This window comes from Periplaneta americana, chromosome 1, assembly GCF_040183065.1.
Source record: "Periplaneta americana isolate PAMFEO1 chromosome 1, P.americana_PAMFEO1_priV1, whole genome shotgun sequence".
Lineage (NCBI taxonomy): Eukaryota > Metazoa > Arthropoda > Insecta > Blattodea > Blattidae > Periplaneta > Periplaneta americana.
In genome coordinates this window covers 41,524,803-41,548,228 of record NC_091117.1, presented here as the reverse complement: position 1 = coordinate 41,548,228, position 23,426 = coordinate 41,524,803, and the positions used below count along the sequence as shown (strand labels likewise).

The window sequence follows — 23,426 nt, the reverse complement described above, 5'->3', positions numbered from 1 at the left end:
AGGACTGGATAGGAAAGGGTAAAGAGAGAATTAGGTATTGAATAGAGGAAAATTATACCAAATTCCGTCATTAACTCATCAAGCTGACCAGTGCTAATTCAGCTTGTAAAATTATGCTTACTAACAGCTGCACCACGGGAAGGTAGGGATGGGACATTGGGTATTTGTCCAGGTTGGTTTCTTAAAGCCTTCAATGGGAAGGATTAATGGCTCTCCCCCCTGTATTCGACAAATACCGTTTTGCAACCAGGTGTGCAAATATAAAAGAATCGTATGATAGTCAGTACTATACTAATATGTAATATTATAAACATTTGATTTGATCAGTACTAATCTACTCCCATAACAATCATGCATTCAAGATATGTAGTGGAAGTCAATAATTTAGCATTACCTCTGCGAGAGTTTGCTTTATACTTCCATTCTGAAGTGGATCTTTCATTTCGAACAAATCTGCCAATGGAAAAGAAAAGTTAACACAACCAATATAAAACACCACAACACAAAAACAAATTAAACACCGGTACTCTTTCTTTTTAATAAAGTGTCGTAATATCAAATTGTAATTGAAAGCTACGGTACTTAATTTATCTCAATTCATTGCAGCAAATTAAGAAATTATCACTTACTGAAGGCAACACTGAGATGTAAAATGGCCGATACAAAATCGCCAAAGCGAAGAGTACCATCTTTTCTCATATAGCGAAGAATGAGAATTGAAAGCACGTCTGTACTCAACTGGAAGCCTGAAATAATAAAATATTTCAGTATAATAATACATTATTTATTACCATTTTGTTTTAATTTAGATTTGAGAAGTTAAATAAAAATACTGGCAAATAATTTATATTTTACACAGAAGAGAAGAGAGGAATGAGTGTGAAATCTTTCAGAATTTTGTTATTTTATAGCTTCACAGATTTATTTTTCCATGTAATTGTAGATGAAAGAGCAGAAATTCTTATTTAAATACATACCAACTTCCAATAAAGCATCTCTGAGTCGTTCTGCTTTTAATATGCCCGTTTTTTCTCGTGTATGATTTTTGAAAGATGTCTGCCAGTATTTCAGACTGCACATTAAATCCTTGAAGTCACTGAACTTCAGTCGACCACTTCCAGAGTTCTATTGAGAGTTAAGGAATTGAAAATTCTAGCATACGTCAAAATAATAAGACAATGCAGAATATGAAACTACTTCACTGATTAAATTTCTAACTTCTTTACCGTGTTAATATTTAGAATTTACCTCGCTTGACTAGTTTCGAAGTCTTGTGCTTCATTGTCCAAAGCCATTGTCCATTTGGACAATGAAACACAAGATTTCGAAACTAGTCAAGCGAGGTAAATCCTAAAAATTAACACTGTAAAGAAGTTAGAAATTTAATCATTGATATATAAGTGTTAAAAGTATATATGAGAGATATGATATGAGATATGATATATATTTGTCATTAAGCACTTTCTTCCGGTGAGATGGCACTTTACATATTTGTATACAGTGCCATCCACCTTATTACACAGCAAATTTATGCAAGTCATAACTTACTTCCGTCTCTTTCACTTATGTTCTCTTTAAATGTATCTTGTCACCTCTCCTTCACCGGCCTATCCATCTGTATTTCCCCACTTCTCTATTGCTGACCCCCACACTTATATCCTCCCCTCACTTCACTTCACTTCCTATTGATATCCTTGTCCCTCCCCTACTATTTTCTTGTATTTTCTCCCACTACTTACCAACTACACCAACTTCTTAAATCATGTTTCTTTTTACTATTCGCCTTTATTCTTTCATTACTGCTACCTGAATCCGTTCCATTTTTCTTCACTTGCCTTGTCGTTGTTTTCCCCTGACTCCGCAACTCACGTACTCGCCTTGGAATCGCCTCAAAATGCTGATTGCAGGAATTTTGACGCGTTTGTAGATTTCTGCTACATGTTGACATTTCCTCCTCAGATGACGTCATAAGCTTTACTCGATCGCTTGAAGTTGCTTCTTTCCGCATTCCATGTCTGTCTGATGAACTCCGTGTCGTGCTTGCCTTGTTATTTTCATGAATGTCGTCCGAGCTGGTATCATTTCCAATGCTACTCGATACTAATCCCCTAATTTTCTCCTTCAGGACTCTCCTATTCCTCTCCATTTCTTCCGAACCTACTACCGGCTCCTTAATGCTTTCGAGACATTCTTCAACACTAAAGATCAAATTGTTAATCTTTAATTTATCACCACACAGTCTTGCAAATTGACCACTTTTCCTAGTTCTTTCAGAAAAGGAACCAAAACTCGTCTTCTGCTCCTTACTTCATAACTCCAATCATTGTCCATTCTGATGGAAGCCTTAAAAGTATATATAAAAAAATGATGAAACTACTGTACTTGGTTGATTTGAATACTTATGAAGTGTATGGCGATTTTAACATACCGTATCTGAATCACCACATAACTTAATAAATCGTTAACCAAGAAATTTCATCTGTAGTGAAGTCTATTTCATAACCTATTGGAAGTTTTTATTGTTTGTTCAGTCATTTCTTAAATTAAGAAAATATTTACATTACCTCAAACTGTGAAATGAAAAGTTTATTATTCTGCAGACCTCTATAAACAGAAGAATACATATTATGCAAGAAACCCGATACAGTAATGAATGCTGAATGCCTGGAAGAATGTGAAAATCTATGAGATGTGAGACCTACGATGAACATTTCACAGCTTCACAGGAAGACTAGAAAGCGAATGGAGATAATCCAAGGACCATGAACATTAAATTACTACCATAAACTGTATTCTGTTAAAGTCCTGTAAGAATTGTAATACCAGTAAGGTTAATCATGTTTTATTAAATTAAATCAATTTGATAATATTGTGATCATATTTCTTGCAATACACAGTATATTTCAAAGTTGCAATCTAAAAGAGAAATGTTTTCTGTGAATAGATTTTATTTCCAGAACGAAATGCCATCATGACCTGTGTGTGAATGATTCAAATGTAGTTTCAACAACTGTTGCAGTTGTATGAAACAAATTAAGAGGAATAATAATTACTAATGTTGCACTATATTAATATTAGATCTAAATGTGAGGGCTACAAACACATAAATAAGAGTTGCAAATTTTTAAATAATGTTTACATTTCTAAGAGATTTCTTTGTTTAAATGTAGGTTTCAAAATTCAATTATGTAGGACCCAATAATAAAATGTATAGAAGCTGGGTGACTCAGTTGGTAGAGGTCATGGGGTCGATCTTGAATGATAACAGGAACTTCCTTATTGCTAAAACTCTCAGAATGACCCCGAAGTTCATTCAGTCTCCTATCAAAGTGAATACTGGGTCATTCTTTGAGGTTAAAGGCGATCAAAGTGTGGTGCCGACTACACCACCTCGTTATAGTGTCAAAGTCAAGAAATACAGACCTCCAATGCCCCCAATTTTTTCACCAATAATAAAATGAAAATGAGATTTCAGAGTCTTAATTTTATAATGATCAAACGTTCTAGTAATCATCAAACGTTATATTATGAGCTACAATTTCTTATCCAAATATTTTAATTAATTTAAAGAATAGTCATTTTTCATAAAGGATACATCCAGTGTCAGCACGACTTGCCTACACACTTCCATACATGCACAACTCTTGATGTAATCTGGAACAAAGGAAACATAACATTAACACAAAGTAACTACTTTACACTAAATCTAGATTAATACTACGTAAACAGATCGGATAAAAGGAAAATAGAAACTTCTGAAATTAAATTTTTAAGAGCAACAGTGGGTTATACACTTATGGATCAAGTGGAAAGTGTAAGGAAAGAACTAAATATTTTCTTCATTCTTAGATACACTCTTTTAACACTTATATAATCACTGTTGAGAATTATTGAATAAGTTATAACTACTTCATTGTATTAATATTATAAATGTTGGTGGTGTGTTACCTGGTTAACTATTTTCGACGTAGTTTGTGCCATCCTCTTTTTTTTTCATTTCATTTATCATATTCCATAGATCTTACATGAGCAATGAAGCTTTAAGATGTGGAACAAGTCAAAAATTTACAATATTACAATTACAATTTTTACAAATTTTAAAAATTGTTACAATATTTTACAATTTTTACAGTTTTACAATTTTGTAATTTTCTACAATTTTTTAACAATATTTTGGGGAGCTGTAGTGAGATGATGTGAGGCCCGAGGATTTGCCAAAAAATTACCCGGCATTTGCCTTATGGTTGGGGGAAACCTCGGTAAAAACCCAACCAGGTACTGTAATCAAATCATGAAACCTGACTAGGATTCAGAGGATGACGCAAACCACGTCAAAACTAGTCAATCAGTAACACACCATCAAAATTTATACCGTAATATTAACACAGTGAAGTAGTTATTACTTGTTCAATAACATTCACCAGTAAATATTTTCAGTTTAACAGAGAAAATAGAAGGACATAAAAGACAATGGTACAATCACATTAATGGATGAAATTATTACGGGTACAATATAGACTGTAAGGTAAAAGAGATTAATAGGAAGACCTATAAGATGAGAAGATTGCTTCCAGTTTCTGATGTCGGAACAGGCCAATAGGCCTAATCTATGTAACAGATGATGATGATGATGATGATGATGATGATACTACATAATGTTGCTGTATCACTGTTCTATTATTACTTTTCTTTTTAATCATATTGCATGTCGGAAAATTTGCACCTTATTGTTTACAGTACCTACTCTTATTCATATTTGTACAGTATGGCAATAAAGTAGGTCTACTATTTTTATACATAATTTATATTACTCTTGTTTTCAATAATATTTTGAATATAATTTTATAATCTCTGAATAAGTACGAGTAATAACTGCTTTACTGCGTTAATATTACAGTAAATTACCTGGCTGACTAGTTTCGATGTGGTGTCCGTCATTCTCCGAAACCTAGGAGGTAATTTACCATAATGTTAACACAGTAAAGCAGTTATTACTTATTCAGTGATTATACAAGTGTTAAAACAGTGTATCTAAGAATGAAGAAAATGTTATATATTTAACTTATTAATATATAATTTACATATAATTTCATTACTCTTACACAAATAATTTTGTCCATTATTATCTAATACTGGTACTGTCCTTACCATTTGGCAAACAAGCATCCAGTAATTCTTGTAATTCGAAGGCATTCACTGTTCTATGTTCATCAGCCAACTGCAAGAAAACAGCTTCATACTGGCTAAAACTCTTCCCATCCAGAGTAGCTGGCGCCTGTTTATAAAAAGAAAGACTCGCATTAATTCACAGAGAAATGTTACCAGTAATAGCACACAGAATACAACGAAGATGCATTGACTCCACCCCTGCCCTGATATATTTCGAATACGATAGCATTGTTTAAATCCTGATGTAATCACACATATTTGAATACTGGTACAGTAGAACTCCGATTATCCGTCACCCTAATAACCGGTTGTTGGATTATCCGTCTGTCTTTCTCTCGCCTTTTTTGTTGCAGAAATATTACTATATATTGTATTAGCATGCTATTTTTCTAGAGTGTTATTACAAGCCTTTAACCTTACAAGTATGGTGTACTGTTCGAGTTGTCGTATTATATAACCAGGGTGCGAATTAAGATTTCTGATGAGAGGGGAATAGAATCCTAGATAGAGAGTACCATACATAAAATTGTTATTATCCTCATTCAATACGGCTCAATGCTTGATCGCACTGAGTTGCTCGTCTTGCATCTTGATCATAATAATAATAATTATATCCATGAGCAGGCTTAAGATAAGATGTGTAATTCCCAAGTTATTGATTGTTGTCAGCTTGCCGGTGATGATAATACATCAATATTATTTTCTTTCCTTATTTTGTACTTCATAAAGTACATATACTCGTATTAAAACAATTATATTTTGTGAGGAGGGGATAGAAGTTGGCAGGGATGTTAATATGAATTTACGAAAGGAGAAAACTTTCCAACAAGGGGGAAATCACCCCGTCCCCTCCGTTAATTCGGACCCTGTATATAACTTCTGTATAAAAATTCTTCTATGGGTTTGAAAAAAAATCTTGTTGTGCTAAGTATCGGAAAAAAAAGTGTAGGCCTAAAAAATTGAGTGGTTTGGGGAAAGAGAAACTGTGGCTCATCTCACATCAGAATACGAGATTAGAGTGTATAAAGTATGAAAATCTACAACACGAGACCTCCACTATTCCTATCTTTCCACAGACACTTTCCCTTAAAAATCCGTCGTTGACAACCAGACTTACCACTACCGGTACCTAGTGTGTTAAATACAAGACCATGGAGGAATTTATCAAAGTGCATTATTCTCTAAATTTACGAAAATTTTTCATGGTACGGATTATCCGACTTTTTCGATTAACCGTTCAGCCCATCCCCTTCATTACGACGGATAATAGAGGTTCTACTGTACATAGTTGCGACTCTTAATGTTTCTAATTCCTCACAACAGATATCGGTATTATATTGTAAGAGGGTGAGACCACAGCTCTAAAATTGATCGCACAGGGCAAATAGCTATGATAAAGTACCAGTATCGGTACTTGAGGAAAAGGGGCATGACTTCAACTGAAATCCATTGCGGTTTATGTGATACTTTGAGTGAAGGTGCAGTATCATAATATCAAATATGACCTAGTTGTCATGTATTTGGGTGTGGAAGAGAAACGTGTGAAGTCCAACATGCTGGTGGTGCATCAATAGCTGTAACCATAAAAAAAAATATCAAGATCCATAATCTCATGTTGTAAGACCCATGAATGCGTATCATATAAATTGTAGAGGAACAAAAGTTATCATGCTATACACTAAGGTTACTGCATTATATAGGCCTACGTCTTTTTCTCGGGAGTATAATTTTTTATTTAATGTGTTTTGCTTGTAAACCAACGATTTATAATACAAAACTATAATCAGAATTATTTAGGACCAGGGTTGCTTGATTTTAAATCTACCAAGGAGGGACATCCTTTTTTCATCATATAGGCTATAGTACTTATGTTTTGTCTTAAAGAAAGAGTGATATGAATATGGGTAAAATTGACATTTTCATGACTGTATATAAATAAAATAAAATATTCCGCAGCTGAAGAAAGTAATATGAATCTCAAAAATGTAATTTAAATAAAAGACATATTGTAGATACAGTTTTCCAAGTACAAAACATCTGGCCGTAAGTCACATCATGTTCTTCTGGCGTCTTTCTGAAGGGCTTGTGGCAATAATGTTACGCCAAATTAACTTAATGACTTAATAATAGTTCTGTCTGGCATCACATGTGACGAAATATTTAAATTTCAATGTTTATTAATTGATAACATTGATATAAAATTTATTGATACCTAAATTCATATTTAGTTTGTGCCTTAGCATATTGCTGCTCCAAACACACCATTTAACATACAGTATACATTTTTAGAGCTTCTCACATATTTATCACTGGACTTCAGTATTTTCAACAAGCTTCTTTCCATTCTCTGTGCCATGTATTTCTGATTAATGTCTCTTTTTAAATGTTTAAAAATATCATATTACCATTGAATTCGTTGTTACAAACCTTACACTTGCCAAAATATTTATTTTTTTCAATGTGCAAACCTACATTGTTAAGAAACTTAATTTAAATTTAATGTAATTATTTAGGCCTAGAAGAAAAAGTTACTAGGTAACGATAAAATTATACAAGTGATGTCAATTTTCTAAAGGCGAGACTTTTTGTGTCCTGCCTCGAATCGAAGCGGGACTTGGGACTTTTATATGAAAATCGGGACATGTCCCGCCAAATCGGGACATCTGGCAACCCTGTTTAGGACTAATATAAATTTGTTATTCAAAATGAAAACTATAAACAACTCGGGTATTATGCCACACTGCTTTCAGAATATTGTTTGTTAATTGATCATATACTTTTAATTCTATCTAAGGAATTCTCGTTCCACTGCACAGCCTACTTTATGATTTCTACATACCTTGACAATGGCTGACTTTATTAATGACGGCTGGGTGTCCAGCAGTCTGCAACAATAGTTACAAATTAGGTACAATGGTTATAAAATGAGTGTTGATGATGATGACGACCATAATAATAATAATAATAATAATAATAATAATAATAATAATAATAATAATAATAATAATAATAATAATGATTATAATTGAGGGGGTCAGAAGCAAAGGGGTACAAGTGACATTTCTAAGAAGATGACTTATGTGCATCCAGAGCAAGCTAAAGTATCTAAAATTTTAGTGGCAGTGGGATATATCTTCTAACTACATCACATACTAAATTTGAAAAAAAAAAATTACACGGAATTTACGAAAACTTACGTAGGTACTTTCAACGACATTTTCTCAAAAATAACAAGTGTACTTATACCCCTTTGCTTCTGACCCCCTCAATTATTATTGATCACAGTGGTCATCATACTCGTATAGTGACATGTCATCACATTGTATCAATGTTGCGTCTTGGCATACCATCCTGTTGTATTGATATATATTATCATGTCACTATCATGTTGTTTGGTGGTAACAAGGAAAAGAAGAAAAAGAATGAAAATAGAGAAAGAAAGAGGTGAAGGAGAAACAGAAAAACCATGAGAAGAAACGGAAACAATTGAGGAGCAAACTTTCAAAACCTGACATGTCACTTTTCAGAAAATGCTACAAATATGTGTCTCTGTAATAAACGAATTTTTTTCTATGGTGAAATTTGATAAGAATCTACAGCAAAAAAAAAAAAAAAAAAAAAAAAACACTTTAATATTTCACCACAGAAAATATTTTGGTCATTGTAGAGAAGTAAGTTTTTGGCATCTAAAGTGTATTTTATAAAAATGGACATGTCATATTTTGAAGGTTTGCTCCTCATGGGACCTAATATTCTAAATGTGCCAAGTGCTAAAAACAACTTTCTGAGATATTTATGAAAAACACATTGCCGAAATACATGTTAAGATACGTACAACACCGTCTTTTGGCACGCAAATGAGTCACTCACTGCCATATTCATAGACATCCTTACTGAGGGTTTCCAGTTGATGATCAGCGAACTAACGTTTTTCGTATTCATAAACCAGTGTTAGCGATATGATACGAATTCTGTACAAGTAACCAGTCGATAGCCGGGGCTAGTTTAGCACACTCGTAGTGCGGGCTAGCAAAATGTCTATGCATAGCACCCTTACAGTTGAGCTACGACAAAGGCAATTTAGTATGATATTCTCATATGGATGGATTGAATAAAATGAAATTTGAAAAATTGGCATTTAGCACATTTAGAATGTTAGATCTTCAACTGTTCGAGCCATGTTAATAAGACTTTCTATAACTTCAAAAAATATGTACGAAATGTAAACATCTAGGCTTACATAAATACAATATTTGTGTAAGATAGGCTAACTTTTATTTCTTGTACATTAAAGGTTAACAGAAAATAAAGTAGCTGTACTGTTAACAATATTTGTAACTATTCCTTAATGTTATATTACTTTCTAAATATTGCATATTTCAAACATTTGTAAAACTGCTTGAACAAAATGCCCTCTACCTAAAAATAATTCTCAAAACTGATTATATCTGGGCTACCCTAACAGAGGTAAGGACTCATGTTTTGTATTCTCGGTACTTGACAAGCATTTATGTGACTCGAATAAACTACAACAAAGGCTGAATGTGAAATATAAACATTGTGTAGCAGTTAACGACACTGAACTCACTTGAGCTTGAGGGGCTTGCTGGAGTAGACACGCAGAGTGAAACTCGACTCCTGGCCGGGTTCAAACGTCGTTGGAAGGACTAGATAGCCTCCTTGCTCCAATTGGCACCTATGACTCACCTGTCAAAAGCACAGTTCACTTTTATAGTCATCAATACATAAAATCATTTTGTTGTTCGTGATAGTAACAAGTGTTTCCACTACCGATATTAATAACTTTGCAATGTGTAATGTATACTGTACCTAATAATTTCTCCGTGCTGGTCTAATAACACCAATGAAAAAAGAAGAAAAAAAAAAAGAGTACCGAGCACGAGATCACTTTCTTTCAGAGGAATGCTAGAATTTTGTGGTATCCTCAATTTCACTGCATCATATTTTTCTGCCATTATTATTATTATTATTATTATTATTATTATTATTATTATTATTATTATTATTACTATTACTATTACTATTACTATTACTATTACTATTATTATTATTATTATTATTATTATTATTATTATTATTATTATATTTTTTATTCCATCATTTAGTAACTGTAATTTCTTCCACATTCTATTTTCTCATAGTAAGAAATTAGGTACCAGTACCTATGTTACTAAGACAGTACAAAATGTTAATTTTCTGAGTTTATTAAATATCAATTCTCACCATTCCTCATTTTTCCTTGTCATAATGATCTTCATAAATTTTTACCACATAATTAATTAACTAATTCTGTTTTATTTGAACTTCTTCTGTTAATCAAATTTGGAACTATTCATAGTGCTGTATAGTTCCTATTACTTACTTACTTACTGGCTTTTAAGGAACCTGGAGGTTGATTGCCCCCTCACATAAGCCCGCCATTGGTCCCTATCCTGAGCAAGATTAATCCATTCTCTATCATCATATCCCACTTCCCTCAAATCCATTTTAATATTATCTTCCCATCTACGTCTCGGCCTCCCTAAAGGTCTTTTTCCCTCCAGCCTCCCAACTAACACTCTATATGCATTTCTGGATTCGCCCATACGTGCTACATGCCCTGCCCATCTCAAACGTCTGGATTTAATGTTCCTAATTATGTCAGGTGAAGAATACAATGCGTGCAGTTCTGTGTTGTGTAAATTTCTCCATTCTCCTGTAACTTCATCCCTCTTAGCCCCAAATATTTTCCTAAGCACCTTATTCTCAAACACCCTTAATCTCTGTTCCTCTCTCAAAGTGAGAGTCCAAGTTTCACAACTATACAGAACAACCGGTAATATAACTGTTTTATAAATTCTAACTTTCAGATTTTTCGACAGCAGAATAGATGATAAAAGTTTCTCAACCGAATAATAACAGGCATTTCCCATATTTATTCTGTGTTTAATTTCCTCCTGAGTATCATTTATATTTGTTACTGTGTATAATTCCTATTAATAATATTAATGACTAATGAGATTTAAAATACCGGTACTGTTTAACTGAATTATATTACTGAAAACATTATTATGGTCATCTACGGAGGGTGCAAATTAAGATTTCTGATGGGGGGGGGGGGAGACAGAATCCTAGATAGAGAATTTATTTTATTTTATTTTATTAGCTTATTTTACGACGCTGTATCAACATCTAGGTTATTTAGCGTCTGAATGATATGAAGGTGATAATGCCGGTGAAATGAGTCTGGGGCCCAGCACCGAAAGTTACCCAGCATTTCCTCGTATTGGGTTGAGGGAAAACCCCGGAAAAAACCTCAACCAGGTAACTTGCCCCGACCGGGATTCGAGCCCGGGCCACCTGGTTTCGCAGCCAGATGTGCCCTAGATAGAGAATACCATATATAAAATTATTATTATCCTTATTCGGTATGGCTCAATGCTTAGTTGCACTGAGTTGCTTGTCTTGCATCTTGATCATAATAATAATTATATCCATAAACAGGCTTAAGATAAGATGTGTAATTCCTAAGTTACTGATTGTTGTCAGCTTGCTGGTGATGATAATATTTTTTTCTTTGCTTACTTTGTACTTTATAAAGTACCGGTACATATTGCACACCCCCTAGAAGAGTGTTACATCTCAAAATATCTTTCTTACTTTCGGGAAATGGAGATTGAAATTAAGTCAGTTTCGGAATCGTGCTGGTGACTAATATGGACAATGATTTGTAATTTTCTCACAACATTGGGGTTCAATCATAACTTTTTGAAGGAACTGTGATTTTAAACATTTCTTAAAATATAATTTCACACGATGTAACCATATGCAAGAAAGGCTTTCTTTGCATTTTCGTGAGATGTAACGTTAATACCATTAATAGTGTTTTAAAATAATTATTTTCAATTTATGTTATTGAAAATATTTATTCGTTTATAATGACTTAAGGAATTACTGAAGGAAATAATCATGGAAAACAAACTTTTCCTATGAACTTTGAGTTATTTTCTCAGAAAAAGGAAGCACGAAGACACTAGATCAAGAGGAGTAGTAAGTATTCTACTCCTCTTGCACTAGATGTATAGTAATACCACAGTCTAGTATATACAGTCACGAAGCTTGAGTTTATGAGGGTACTAGGAACAATAGACTGTGCAGGTACTATTTCGAATTGTCTGTAATGAGGCGATATTAGCAATCCTAGTGGTTAGTAACTATCTATGGATGCATATTTACTACGTATTGAGCTTCGTGACTGTTTATACTAGACTGTGGTGGTACACTAAGATTTTGTAACAGTTACTTTTCTATGACAGCATTACATAAATACCTAATTATACTCACCTGTCTACTATTTGTATATTGGGAATTAACAAGAGACTTGTTCTTCTTGAAAAATTGTTTTCCTATTGTTTCTGAATTATTCTTTGGCAGGGAATATGCTGTGAAGCCTATAACCTGAAAACGAAAATGGCAATTTGTCAGTTTTGAGTTTACATGTAGGTCTATTCATTAGATTTTTCTTATTAAGATAACATTACAACATGGAATAACATTTTTAGACACTTTAAGAATGTCAAAGTGCACTTTCAGACCTAATCCTGAACAGAAGAAGAAGAAGAAGAAGAAGAAGAAGAAGAAGAAGAAGAAGAAGAAGAAGAAGAAGAAGAAGAAGAAGAAAATTACAACGAAGTAAGTCATAGCAGTTTGCAACAATTGAATCGAGTAAATCAGAAAACTTACATGTACATTAAATCAAATTTTTCGGGATATTGTTATGTTTGTAATGGATAAGTAGGAACAAAGATGGGCCTATAAAATTCAGAGTCAATTTACTGACAAAGAAAATCAGTATTACATTTGCTGTACACTACAAGGGCTGTTTCTTAACTTTTTTAGGAAAAAAAACTGTTTAAATGAATGGGAAAATATTTTTACTTTCATGTGTTATACAATTAAAAAATAATAAAAACAATCCTTAATTTTTGTTACTTACTTACTTACTTACTTACTGGCTTTTAAGGAACCCGGAGGTTCATTGCCGCCCTCACATAAGCCCGCCATTGGTCCCTATCCTGAGCAAGATCAATCCAGTCTCTATCATCATATCCCACCTCCCTCAAATCCATTTTAATATTATCTTCCCATCTACGTCTCGGTCTCCCTGAAGGTCTTTTTTCCCTCCGGCCTCCCAACTAACACTCTATATGCATTTCTGGATTCGCCCATACGTGCTACATGCCCTGCCCATCTCAAACGTCTGGGTGTAACTTTACTGACGCAGCAACCTTGGCTGTGCGTCGGTCATTCTCTTTTCTCAGATCGCTGTGTTTACTGAATGTTGACTTCTGCTGCATTCACTGAAAGTTGACCCTTGTGGACTCACTTTTTTTTTACTGCTCTTTCCACTTTTACTTTTCCAATTTTTACTACAAAATCCTTTACTATTTTCATCTTCTCGTGGCACACCAGCGGATCATTCACTGCACTCTCAGCACACCGTTTGAACATGGCTGGTCTAGTCTAAGGGATATACAAACTACCAACACGGCAAAGAATGTCTTTTCTTTGTCAAAATCTGAATATGTTCTAGTGAAAAAATAATATAATATGTTTGATTGGTGCATGCATGAGAGAGCGAGAGAGGGCGGCAGGCAGTATAAACAATTGCAAAACGCATATTAATTGAGATCAAGGTTAAAATAGTAAAAAAGTATACATTTATTTACGTTATTCCATATACTTCAAAATATTTAAAATATTTGTACGCAATAAAATATGTAACATACAGTACATAAAAAATATAAAAAATAAATAACTTAAAACTTCGGAATATGGATCTTTTTAGTACGATTCGCGACATTTTTTTGTTTTTCCTTCAGCTACATAATATACAGGCATAGAATATTTAATTACATAAAATCCGGGCTATACTCAGTCATTATATTCCATGACGCCATAAAATTCAGTATCTAAAAGCAGCCCATAATGCAACTCTCTGGCTCTCTGGCTCTCTGGCTTAAAAATAGAGCATTAATTAGGGACCTGTTACTCAGCTCTAATAACTTAATAATAATAGGGCGGTTTGGTCCCGTCTTTCCTCTCTTCCTTCAATTTTAACGAGGAACCAGAGAGCATGAATTTACGCCTCTTGTTTAATAATTGTCCTACAACTATTAACCTCTAATTAAACAATAAAAGACTGCATTTTATTGCCTCTACTTCTCATCAAGTTCTTGTTACAATCGTGTAATTTAACTCAACATTCTCGCCGCCTCTCTCTCTCTCTTTCACAGTTATACATCAAATTAGTGCTTTCTTTCTCGATCCTGATTAGACTTTTTACTAATGAAGCATAACAATCTTAACACATATTGAGGAACATAAATTAATTTGGAAGTTTTGAGATTTTAGAATAAAAGATCACAGTAAAACTTTCATTAACTACTGAAATGACTCCTGGAGAATATCGGCCGGAAACTCTTTAAGAGAAATAATGGATAAGTTTATTATACATACAATATTTGACACAAAAGCATTGTTACTATGATATGGCCATGTGAGTGTTGGCAGGCTTACAAGCCACCGGCACTGCAAAGGTATCAGAGGGTTTGTCTGCTGTTCAGGGCCTATCTCCGAGCGTAGGTTCGATTCCAGCTTGGGCTGACTACCCTGTTGTTTTTTTTTTCCTACTGTAAGACGAATGCCAGGTTATCACACGGCGAATCCTCTGACTCATCTCGCTCGCCAATACTATCTACCACCAATTACATCAACGCTAGATAACCTAGTGGTTGATACAGCGTCGTTAAATAAAAAAAGGACTTTCGAAACAAAATTTTATTTGAATATCACAGGGGGAAAAGAAAGACAGGAACACTAAGGAAGAGTTGGAGAGAGGAAATCCAGGAGGAGGAGGAGGAGGAGAGAGCGAGAAAGCTAGATCTATTAGAAAACTTATGAAGTGATAGGAGTAGCTGCAGTTAGAAATCGGAGGGCTTTGTAGAATATTATAAACCGAACAAGGGTGCCATACTTGAATGGAGTATTTGATTACGTAACTCTGATAAAGGAACATATTAAGTCGGAGATACTTACTTACTTACTTACTTACTTACTTACTTACTGGCTTTTAAGGAACCCAGAGGTTCATTGCCGCCCTCACATAAGCCCGCCATTGGTCCCTATCCTGAGCAAGATTAATCAATTCTCTATCATCATATCCCACCTCCCTCAAATCCATTTTAATATTATCTTCCCATCTACGTCTCGGCCTCCCTCAAGGTCTTTTTCCCTCCGGCCTCCCAACTAACACAACAATATTCTGGTCATGAGACATAATCATATACTTTGTCTTTTCGGGATTTACTTCCAAACCTATCTCTTTACTTGCTTCCAGTAAAATTCCCGTATTTTCCCTAATCATTTGTGGATTTTCTCCTAACATATTCACGTCATCCGCATAGACAAGCAGCTGATGTAACCCATTCAATTCCAAACCCTCTCTGTTATCCTGAACTTTCCTAATGGCATACTCCAGAGCAAAGTTAAAAAGTAAAGGTGATAGTGCATCTCCTTGCTTTAGCTCACAGTGAATTGGAAAAGCATCTGACAGAATCTGACCTATACGAACTCTGCTGTATGTTTCACTGGGACACATTTTAATTAATCGAAGTAGTTTCTTCGGAATACCAAATTCAATAAGAATATCATATAAAACTTCTCTCTTAACCGAGTCATATGCCTTTTTGAAATCTATGAATAACTGACGTACTGTACCCTTATACTCCCATTTTTCCTCCATTAACTGTCGAATACAAAATATCTGGTCAGTAGTTGATCTATTACGCCTAAGTCGGAGATATTAAGGCTAAACGCACTGCTGGAAACTTCAAATTCTTTTTCTGAAATTTCAAGGTTTATGGAACTAGGAAATGAAAGAATGCCAGTTTCAATATCTGAGAGTACCTTAGGTTCCATAATGCTGTGCTGGTTGAGAGAGACGATCACCTCTTCCATCTCGCTGAGAATGAGATGGAGCTGAGGGTTGATGTGAAAAGTGTCTGTAACAAAGAATTTTACTCTAACAATATAATCTAATTAAAACGAAATTAATGTATTTGAAATACTCATATTGCACATCTCGTAAAATACAATTCGCGTTTGTTATATATAAAGCATTCAGCTCGCCTTCCGACCTAGAACACGCGTCAGACATGCCTACATGGCCAGAGTACACTGCTCCTTTATTGATCCGTAATTTCCTGAGTATTTTTACTAATATAACACTATTGAGTGTCCGGGACGAACAATACAGATGTAAAAGTTTTATAACTCAACAACCAACGAATTTATCCAAATGCCGTTTGCTGCAAAAGGGAGAGGAATTCAAAGTTTTAATGGTTATTAATAAAACTACACGTGTGCACGTCGTGTGGCTTAGCGGAATAAACAATGAACGTAACAACGCGTAAAAATGTCAGCAACAATGAATGAAATAACATGAAACTTAACAACAATTGAATAGCTAGTGAAAATCACGAGAAACGGAATTTCAGTGTCGCCATCATAAAAATTGGCGACTTTCTGTGTTTCCTGCAGAAAACATTTAGATAAATTTTTTAGTTACTGAGTTATAAAACTTCCTGGAAATGTTCGTCCCGGACATCGTGTATTATTTCTTAACGAGTGTTAACATGTGTTATAGGAATTGTTCAAAATTTAGTTTCCATTAATATAATACAGAATTTTTTAATGAAATTGTCACACCCTAAAGATCCTGAAACATAGTTCACACAGTACCCACACAATAGAAAAACATACAGACAATACAAAGAGGAGAAGTTGCGAGCATTATGAAAATACTTTTAACTTTTTACGTACCGGTACCTAACTTATCTACAGTACATAAAATCTGTATTTATTACGTAAGATCTAATTTCTTATTTTGACACTGTACGTATATGAAGTTGTCCTTGGACATATTATATGCCTGAATGTAATGTAATGCAATACAATGTAATGTGGTCTAATGTAAGTTTACGTAAAATAACCTAATCTAATCCAACCTAACCTAAAAATTACATTTTATGTAAAACAGTGTGGCTCGTTGCAATTATTGTTTCTTAAATGACAGTGATCATTATGATAAAATGTAGGCAAGGAAATTCAAAATTTTACAAAAATATTTACTTTGATTAAATCCTTGCATTAGCAGCCGAACAGCATTTTAGTTTATTTATTTTAAAGTTTGCTAATAATTAAATGTACCACTAGTGTGGTCCAGAGGTAGTGGGTTCGAATCCCGCTTGAGCTGGTTGCCTGGTTGGGTTTTTCCTAATTTGCTCCAACTATAAGAGCGAATGTCATGTAACCCCATGACAAATTCTCGACTGCATAATATTTTCATATACTGACTCTGAACTATTGTCAATACTGGTGATGAGAATGCCTCACCTGGATTATTTCTGCAACCTCCGGCAGAGACTCCTCGCTGCCAGGCTCCTTGGTACAGACGCATCTGCCACGTGTTTTTATGATGAAGAGATGGCTCATCGCGACTCGTATCGCTGTCGAGATGAACTACCTCGAGATGTGAGAATGTCTTAACGAAATCTGAATACGAAATCCTGTGACACACAGAAAAAGTACACAATTTCATTACCATTAAGAATAATTTTTGTCTTCATACTTTTAAAAATCTCTACGAGAGGAATAAACTTATTTTGAGATCTCCAATAATTTTTCTTCTTTATGGGATTCTTACACATTTTGTCGAAGAGTCTTGGAAAGAGTACATGCTTTTGCCTTCTTAAAACAGGATTTTGTGACAGCACAAACAGCCAGCTGGACGAATTCGAGGATAAAATTATCATTTGGAATGTGTGGCCTTCTCGATCCCCCGACTTAACCAAAAGTCAAATTGTACAAAAATAATTCACATATCCTGAGAACTACAAAAAATACGCTATCCGAAGAAAAACATTGCCTTTATTTGTCGAAAGGAACTGTAACAAGTCACGAATCATTCTCAAACAGGTGCGACAAATATTTTAAACAAAAAGGCAGACAGATTTAGCACCCCCTTTCTCAAATTGGGTAACTGAAAAGCACGGGAAATTCACTTTGGAACATCTCTAAAATCATTCGGATAACCTGTAAGGTGAAAGAGCACACTTGAAAGCACCAAATAACTTTTATACCGTAATTTTGCAAAAAAATGAGACAGATTTCAACGTCATCTTGCGCGCAGTGACGATCAGCGCTACCAATATATGCTACAACACGTCTTTTACAAAAGTACTACCGTATTATCATTTACGAAAGCATTTTCGCTCTTTCCATCTTTCAGATGTTGCCAGCACAGCTATTTCGTGATAGGCGAGACTAACGGAAGATTTTGCAAAAATTTAGTTATTATTCTTTAATTAGTAACAGTAGGCCTAGAAGTTCGTAATAACGATGTATCGTAACACATGGTTTTCACTTACATCCTTCCATTTTGTTAAGTTCAATGAGAGAACACTCAGGTCATTATTTGTAGAATTAAAAGAGAAACCGTTTTCAAGGACATTAATTGCAGTGAAATGCGTAAGATTTATATTAAGTGAATATCACCTCAGTGATTGTTTTCTTATCGGTGACAAAGATTCAGTTTGCGTCTGTTTGATATTCAATATTTCATTTGTAGTGATTGCTAGTGACGAAATTAATGGAGACAACAACGAAAAGTGCCATTTTAAACATTATCAGTGGCTCGTGTGTTGTATAGGCCTACCTCTGAAGATAGTGTAGCTACAATGGCGATGTTAAGTCGTGGTGCATTGACATAGCTATTCGAAATGGTGTCCTCTAGCTTGCCATTTAATATCTTTAGCAATAATTTATATTACCGGTAATAGTCTGTGGTGTGCCAAGTGAATTTTCTACATTCTGTCCACCCAATGAAAACCATATGGAAAAAGACGAACTGGAAGACCAAGACCAGTAACATTTCTGCTTCGAAACGGGCAAATAAAGTACCCATCTTTGATTAAGAAGATAATACTTTTTCTTTACACTTCGTTGAATGGGAGAGTAAAATAATGTTATTTAGAACACTGTCTACGTTTTCGGGGTCTTGAGATCATGCCTATAATCACGAACAAATGAACAAAAAATGATCAGATTTATACTCCACTTGATATCCCTAGTCATAAACTAAAGTAGGCCTAAGTTAAAATTAATGTTTGTTTTAAAGAGTATAGGATGTTTTAAAAAAACAAAGTTACCAAAATTCGCCGTCTCCCATATGCCTGACAGCTAGTCGTTCTTTCTCCTGCGGTGGCACCTCATCCCAGTCCAAGGAATCCCTTGCCCAGGCACCGACGTATTCTCCTCCAGGCCCCATCGGATTCCTTAACTTCACAAGCTGCACAGGTTCTCCGCTGAATGTCTCGACCTGCAAATGTTAACATTATATTTCAGTAGGTACTCTTTTACGTGGAATGTATATAAAATAAGACCTGCATCAGCCGATAGATGGCAATCTCCAAATGAAATGTGTATAAAAATGATAACGCCATACGCTGCTAACATAACAGTCGTGCATGCGTCCACCTGGGAACTCGAAATAAAAAAAAAATGGTAGGATTCATTAAACAGTGTGATACACGAGGATTTACTGTCACTTACGGAGCTTATTTCCGAAGACATTCTGAGCAAAAAAGTCATATAAACATTTGTCCTAATCTCAATATTTTCAGAGTTACACTAATTTGAAATTTGTTAGTAAAATATTATTTTTCTTTATAGTTTTAAGGGTAAGAGAATATTACAAACAGAGAATAAAGTATTCAAAAGTATCATTTCTTTAAGTGGCTAGTGTTCTGAAGCTAAAAATGTATTGTTAATTGTTTTATAAATATGTTTTTTTTTTTCAAATTTTAAATAGAAATTACATCAACTGCACTTATCACAATTGTTACAAATCCTACAAATTTAGGAATTTGACTCTTTATAATTTAATTAGGTCTATGTATCGTAATGTACAGTCTTAAAGAATTTACGAGAGTGCCGTGTTTTGTTAATAATAGTTGTAATAATTGCGTAAGAAAAATTTAATTTTATAGTTAAAAATCGAAAAAAAAATTGTGTACGAAGGTACTATGGACTTCAAAACACATTTTTAGCTTCAGAATACTATTAATATTTAATATTTGAGGAGAAAAATTCGCTGCAGCGCCAGGGATCGAACCCGGGTCTCTTGGTTCTACTTACCAAGCGCTCTGACCACCGAGCTACGCCGAATCCAATCCACAGCACCGGACCGAACCTTCCTCCTTCAGTGTTTCCCTTTGTGGCCGGACCCCAAGTTGGGCATATATGTTGAAGTTTTTTTTTATGTCCAAGTCAACTGCCATTATATTAATTGTCAATATTACAGATATTATTCTGTAGGACAAATTAATAAACCTTTAAGATTTTCAGAATACTAGCCAATTAAATATACTGATACTCCTGAATAGTTCATTTTTTGTCTGTAATATTCTTTTACACTTAAAACTAAAGAATAATGGTATTTTACAAACAACTTCAAATGTAAAAACTATAAAGGTGACCAATGTTATTGGAAGACAATTTTATAAAGAGCCTTTTCTTTATTTTAAAAATCAACTTATTAATAATAAGTTTGGTTACATATCTGTAATGTGCGTGATAGGCTGTAGCCTACTATACAGGGCGGGCCATAAGTCACCATACCCATAGATATTTCTTACTTACTTAACTAATCTAATGAGTCTGTGTAAGTTCCATATTGTCTATGCAGAGTTGGATACGTCTCCAGGTTCTTTGTGACATTTTACGTAACTGCTGTGGTGTTATGTCTGCAAAGGCAGCTGTTACAGAGTCTTTCAGTTCGTCCTTTGTTTGCCACTTTTTATTTTATGTACCCCCACAGGCTGTTGTCCGGTGTTGTCAAGTCGGGACTTCGTGGAGGCCATGGTAATGGTGCTGGTAATCTGTTCAATGGATCCAGCAACTGCAGCACATGTGTCAAGTTTGACTACTGGGCGACCACTTCGGGGACTGTCTATAATGCTGCCAGTAATGAACGCTTGTTTTTCCCAAGCCAACAATGTTGCTTTTCTTGGGGGATGGCCTTCCAAATCTGTTTTCAAACCATGTTATAATTTGTCGCATTGTCTGCCCCGTGTACTGCTTTTCGCAACCAACCGCTCTTCAAGCGAATAATTACTCTTATCTGCCATCTTGTTCACGATTCAACTATCGTTATTCAACTGTTATTGTAACTGCTACCAATTGTTTTGGTCATTGTTATCAATTGTCTTTCAGTGTTGCCACACCCTTTTGTCACCAGGTTTAGTAATTAGTAATTCTACAGTACATTATATCTAAGGGTACGGTCACTTATAGTCCAGCCTGTAGTATGAGCAAGACCTAAAACTTACTTACTTACTTATATGTGGCTTTTAAGGAACCCGGAGGTTCATTGCCGCCCTCACATAAGCCCGCCATCGGTCCCTATCCTGTGCAAGATTAATCCAGTCTCTATCATCATATCCCACCTCCCTCAAATCCATTTTAATATTATCCTCCCATCTACGTCTCGGCCTCCCCAAAGGTGCAAGACCTAAAACTTTTGACCTTAATTACATACCGATACCAAGAATAAAGTCGTTTTGTGCAATTCAAAAGATTAAATTTCCTGTCACTTTTTAAAATTTATTTTCAGACTTTTTATAATTATTTCTTGCTTGGTTATTACAATGGATTTTAGTTAGGGTGGCCAGATTCACATCGATAAAAAAGAGGACACAAAGCTTCAGAAAGGAGGACATTGCTCGAAAAAACAGGACAGAAAATATTATGTACTTACATTTATTAATTTTTTTACTTGGTTATTTAATAATGACCTATCAACTACTAAGTTATTTAGCGTCGATGGAGATTACATTTGGCGAGATGAGGCCGAGGATTCGCCATAGATTACCTGACAGTTGCCTTACGGTTGAGAAAACCTCGGAAAAAAACCAACCAGGTAATGAAACCAAGTGGAGATCGAACCCGCGCTCGAGCGCAGCTCCAAATCGGCAGGCAAGAGCCTTAGCTGACTGAGCTACATCGGTGGCTACTTAGATTTAGGCTTAAATCTATATTATATTTAAATTACGCCAATATCTATTTTATTACAAAATATTTACAGTACAGATTTAGGCTTATATCATACTTAAGAGTATGTTAATATCTATTTTATTACAAAATAATTATGATAAAACTTAATAATAATGAGTTTATAGTTAGCTACATGAAAGTTAAGAGAACTATTATATAAAAAAATACCGGTAAGCTGTATTCCATCGATGCTACTGCCATCTACAGGAAAATTACTTGAAAAAAGCGTCAAATCAGATAATTTCAAAATATCAGGCATACAAGTTACGAAAAGGAGGACATTTCTTGATTTTTTAAAAATCCGCCCGAACCCCGGACAAAGGTCTAAAAAGGAGGACATGTCCGGACAAAAGAGGGCTTCTGGTCACCCTAATTTTAGTGGTATAAATTCATTTTTTCCGTTGTTAAATCTCATAAATAAACAAGAAAATATTAAACTACAGAACGGTTCCCACGAAATTCTGCATATGATGTTCTTCAATGAAAATTTTAGTCTCAAAGGAGTTTTAATGATATCTTGAACCTGACATTGCAGCATTCTCACGGCTATTGTCAATTATCTTAGAGTCTTCTCATGCATTATGGTGTAGTATACATGATCTTTTACCACTCCTAATCGCCTGGAGGAACGCCCATTTCCAGCCCCGCATATTGAGCTTGGCGAACATTCCGTCAGTAATCGCGTACACAACTCTGTAATCTACGACAGGCGCAAAGGATATAACCACTTTAACTACAAGAAAGAGGCCATTGGCACAAAAAAAGCCCTCCATTACGTCAATACTGCCGTATTCCTATACGATGAAGTATCGAAGATCCTAGAGATATTGTTTTTAGCGAGGATAAATCAGAGTTTGATTGCCTTATACTGAGTGTTCAGTTCAAAGTGTGTCATGCCTTGCTGTATGTCGTCACGTGGCTAGTCGATGAGCCTAGAGAATTTAATCTTCCTACACTTCCGCAGAGGTGTATTACTTATCTGCCAGAGAAGTTGCCTAGAAAGTACGGCGTTCATTCTGAAGAGTACTTACCGATACGTACGGTAATGCCGGTAGTGGCAGGAATGTGAACTGTTTCGAAAC

General features: G+C 34.8%; 1 protein-coding gene across 1 annotated transcript in view; it reads right to left on the bottom strand.

Annotated features, from left to right (window-relative positions):
- The window catches only part of CalpC (calpain C), a 298,680-nt gene that overhangs the window by 1,683 nt on the left and 273,571 nt on the right, over window positions 1–23,426 (bottom strand). Inside the window, exons 7-17 of the mRNA XM_069818993.1 lie at window positions 19,440–19,609; window positions 17,626–17,798; window positions 16,138–16,232; window positions 12,514–12,627; window positions 9,758–9,876; window positions 8,009–8,054; window positions 5,149–5,275; window positions 3,596–3,654; window positions 978–1,125; window positions 630–746; window positions 395–453 (exon numbers count right to left, since the gene is read on the bottom strand). Coding sequence (XP_069675094.1) covers window positions 395–453; window positions 630–746; window positions 978–1,125; window positions 3,596–3,654; window positions 5,149–5,275; window positions 8,009–8,054; window positions 9,758–9,876; window positions 12,514–12,627; window positions 16,138–16,232; window positions 17,626–17,798; window positions 19,440–19,609 — 1,227 coding nt within the window. The remainder of the gene's footprint in view (window positions 1–394; window positions 454–629; window positions 747–977; window positions 1,126–3,595; window positions 3,655–5,148; window positions 5,276–8,008; window positions 8,055–9,757; window positions 9,877–12,513; window positions 12,628–16,137; window positions 16,233–17,625; window positions 17,799–19,439; window positions 19,610–23,426) is intronic.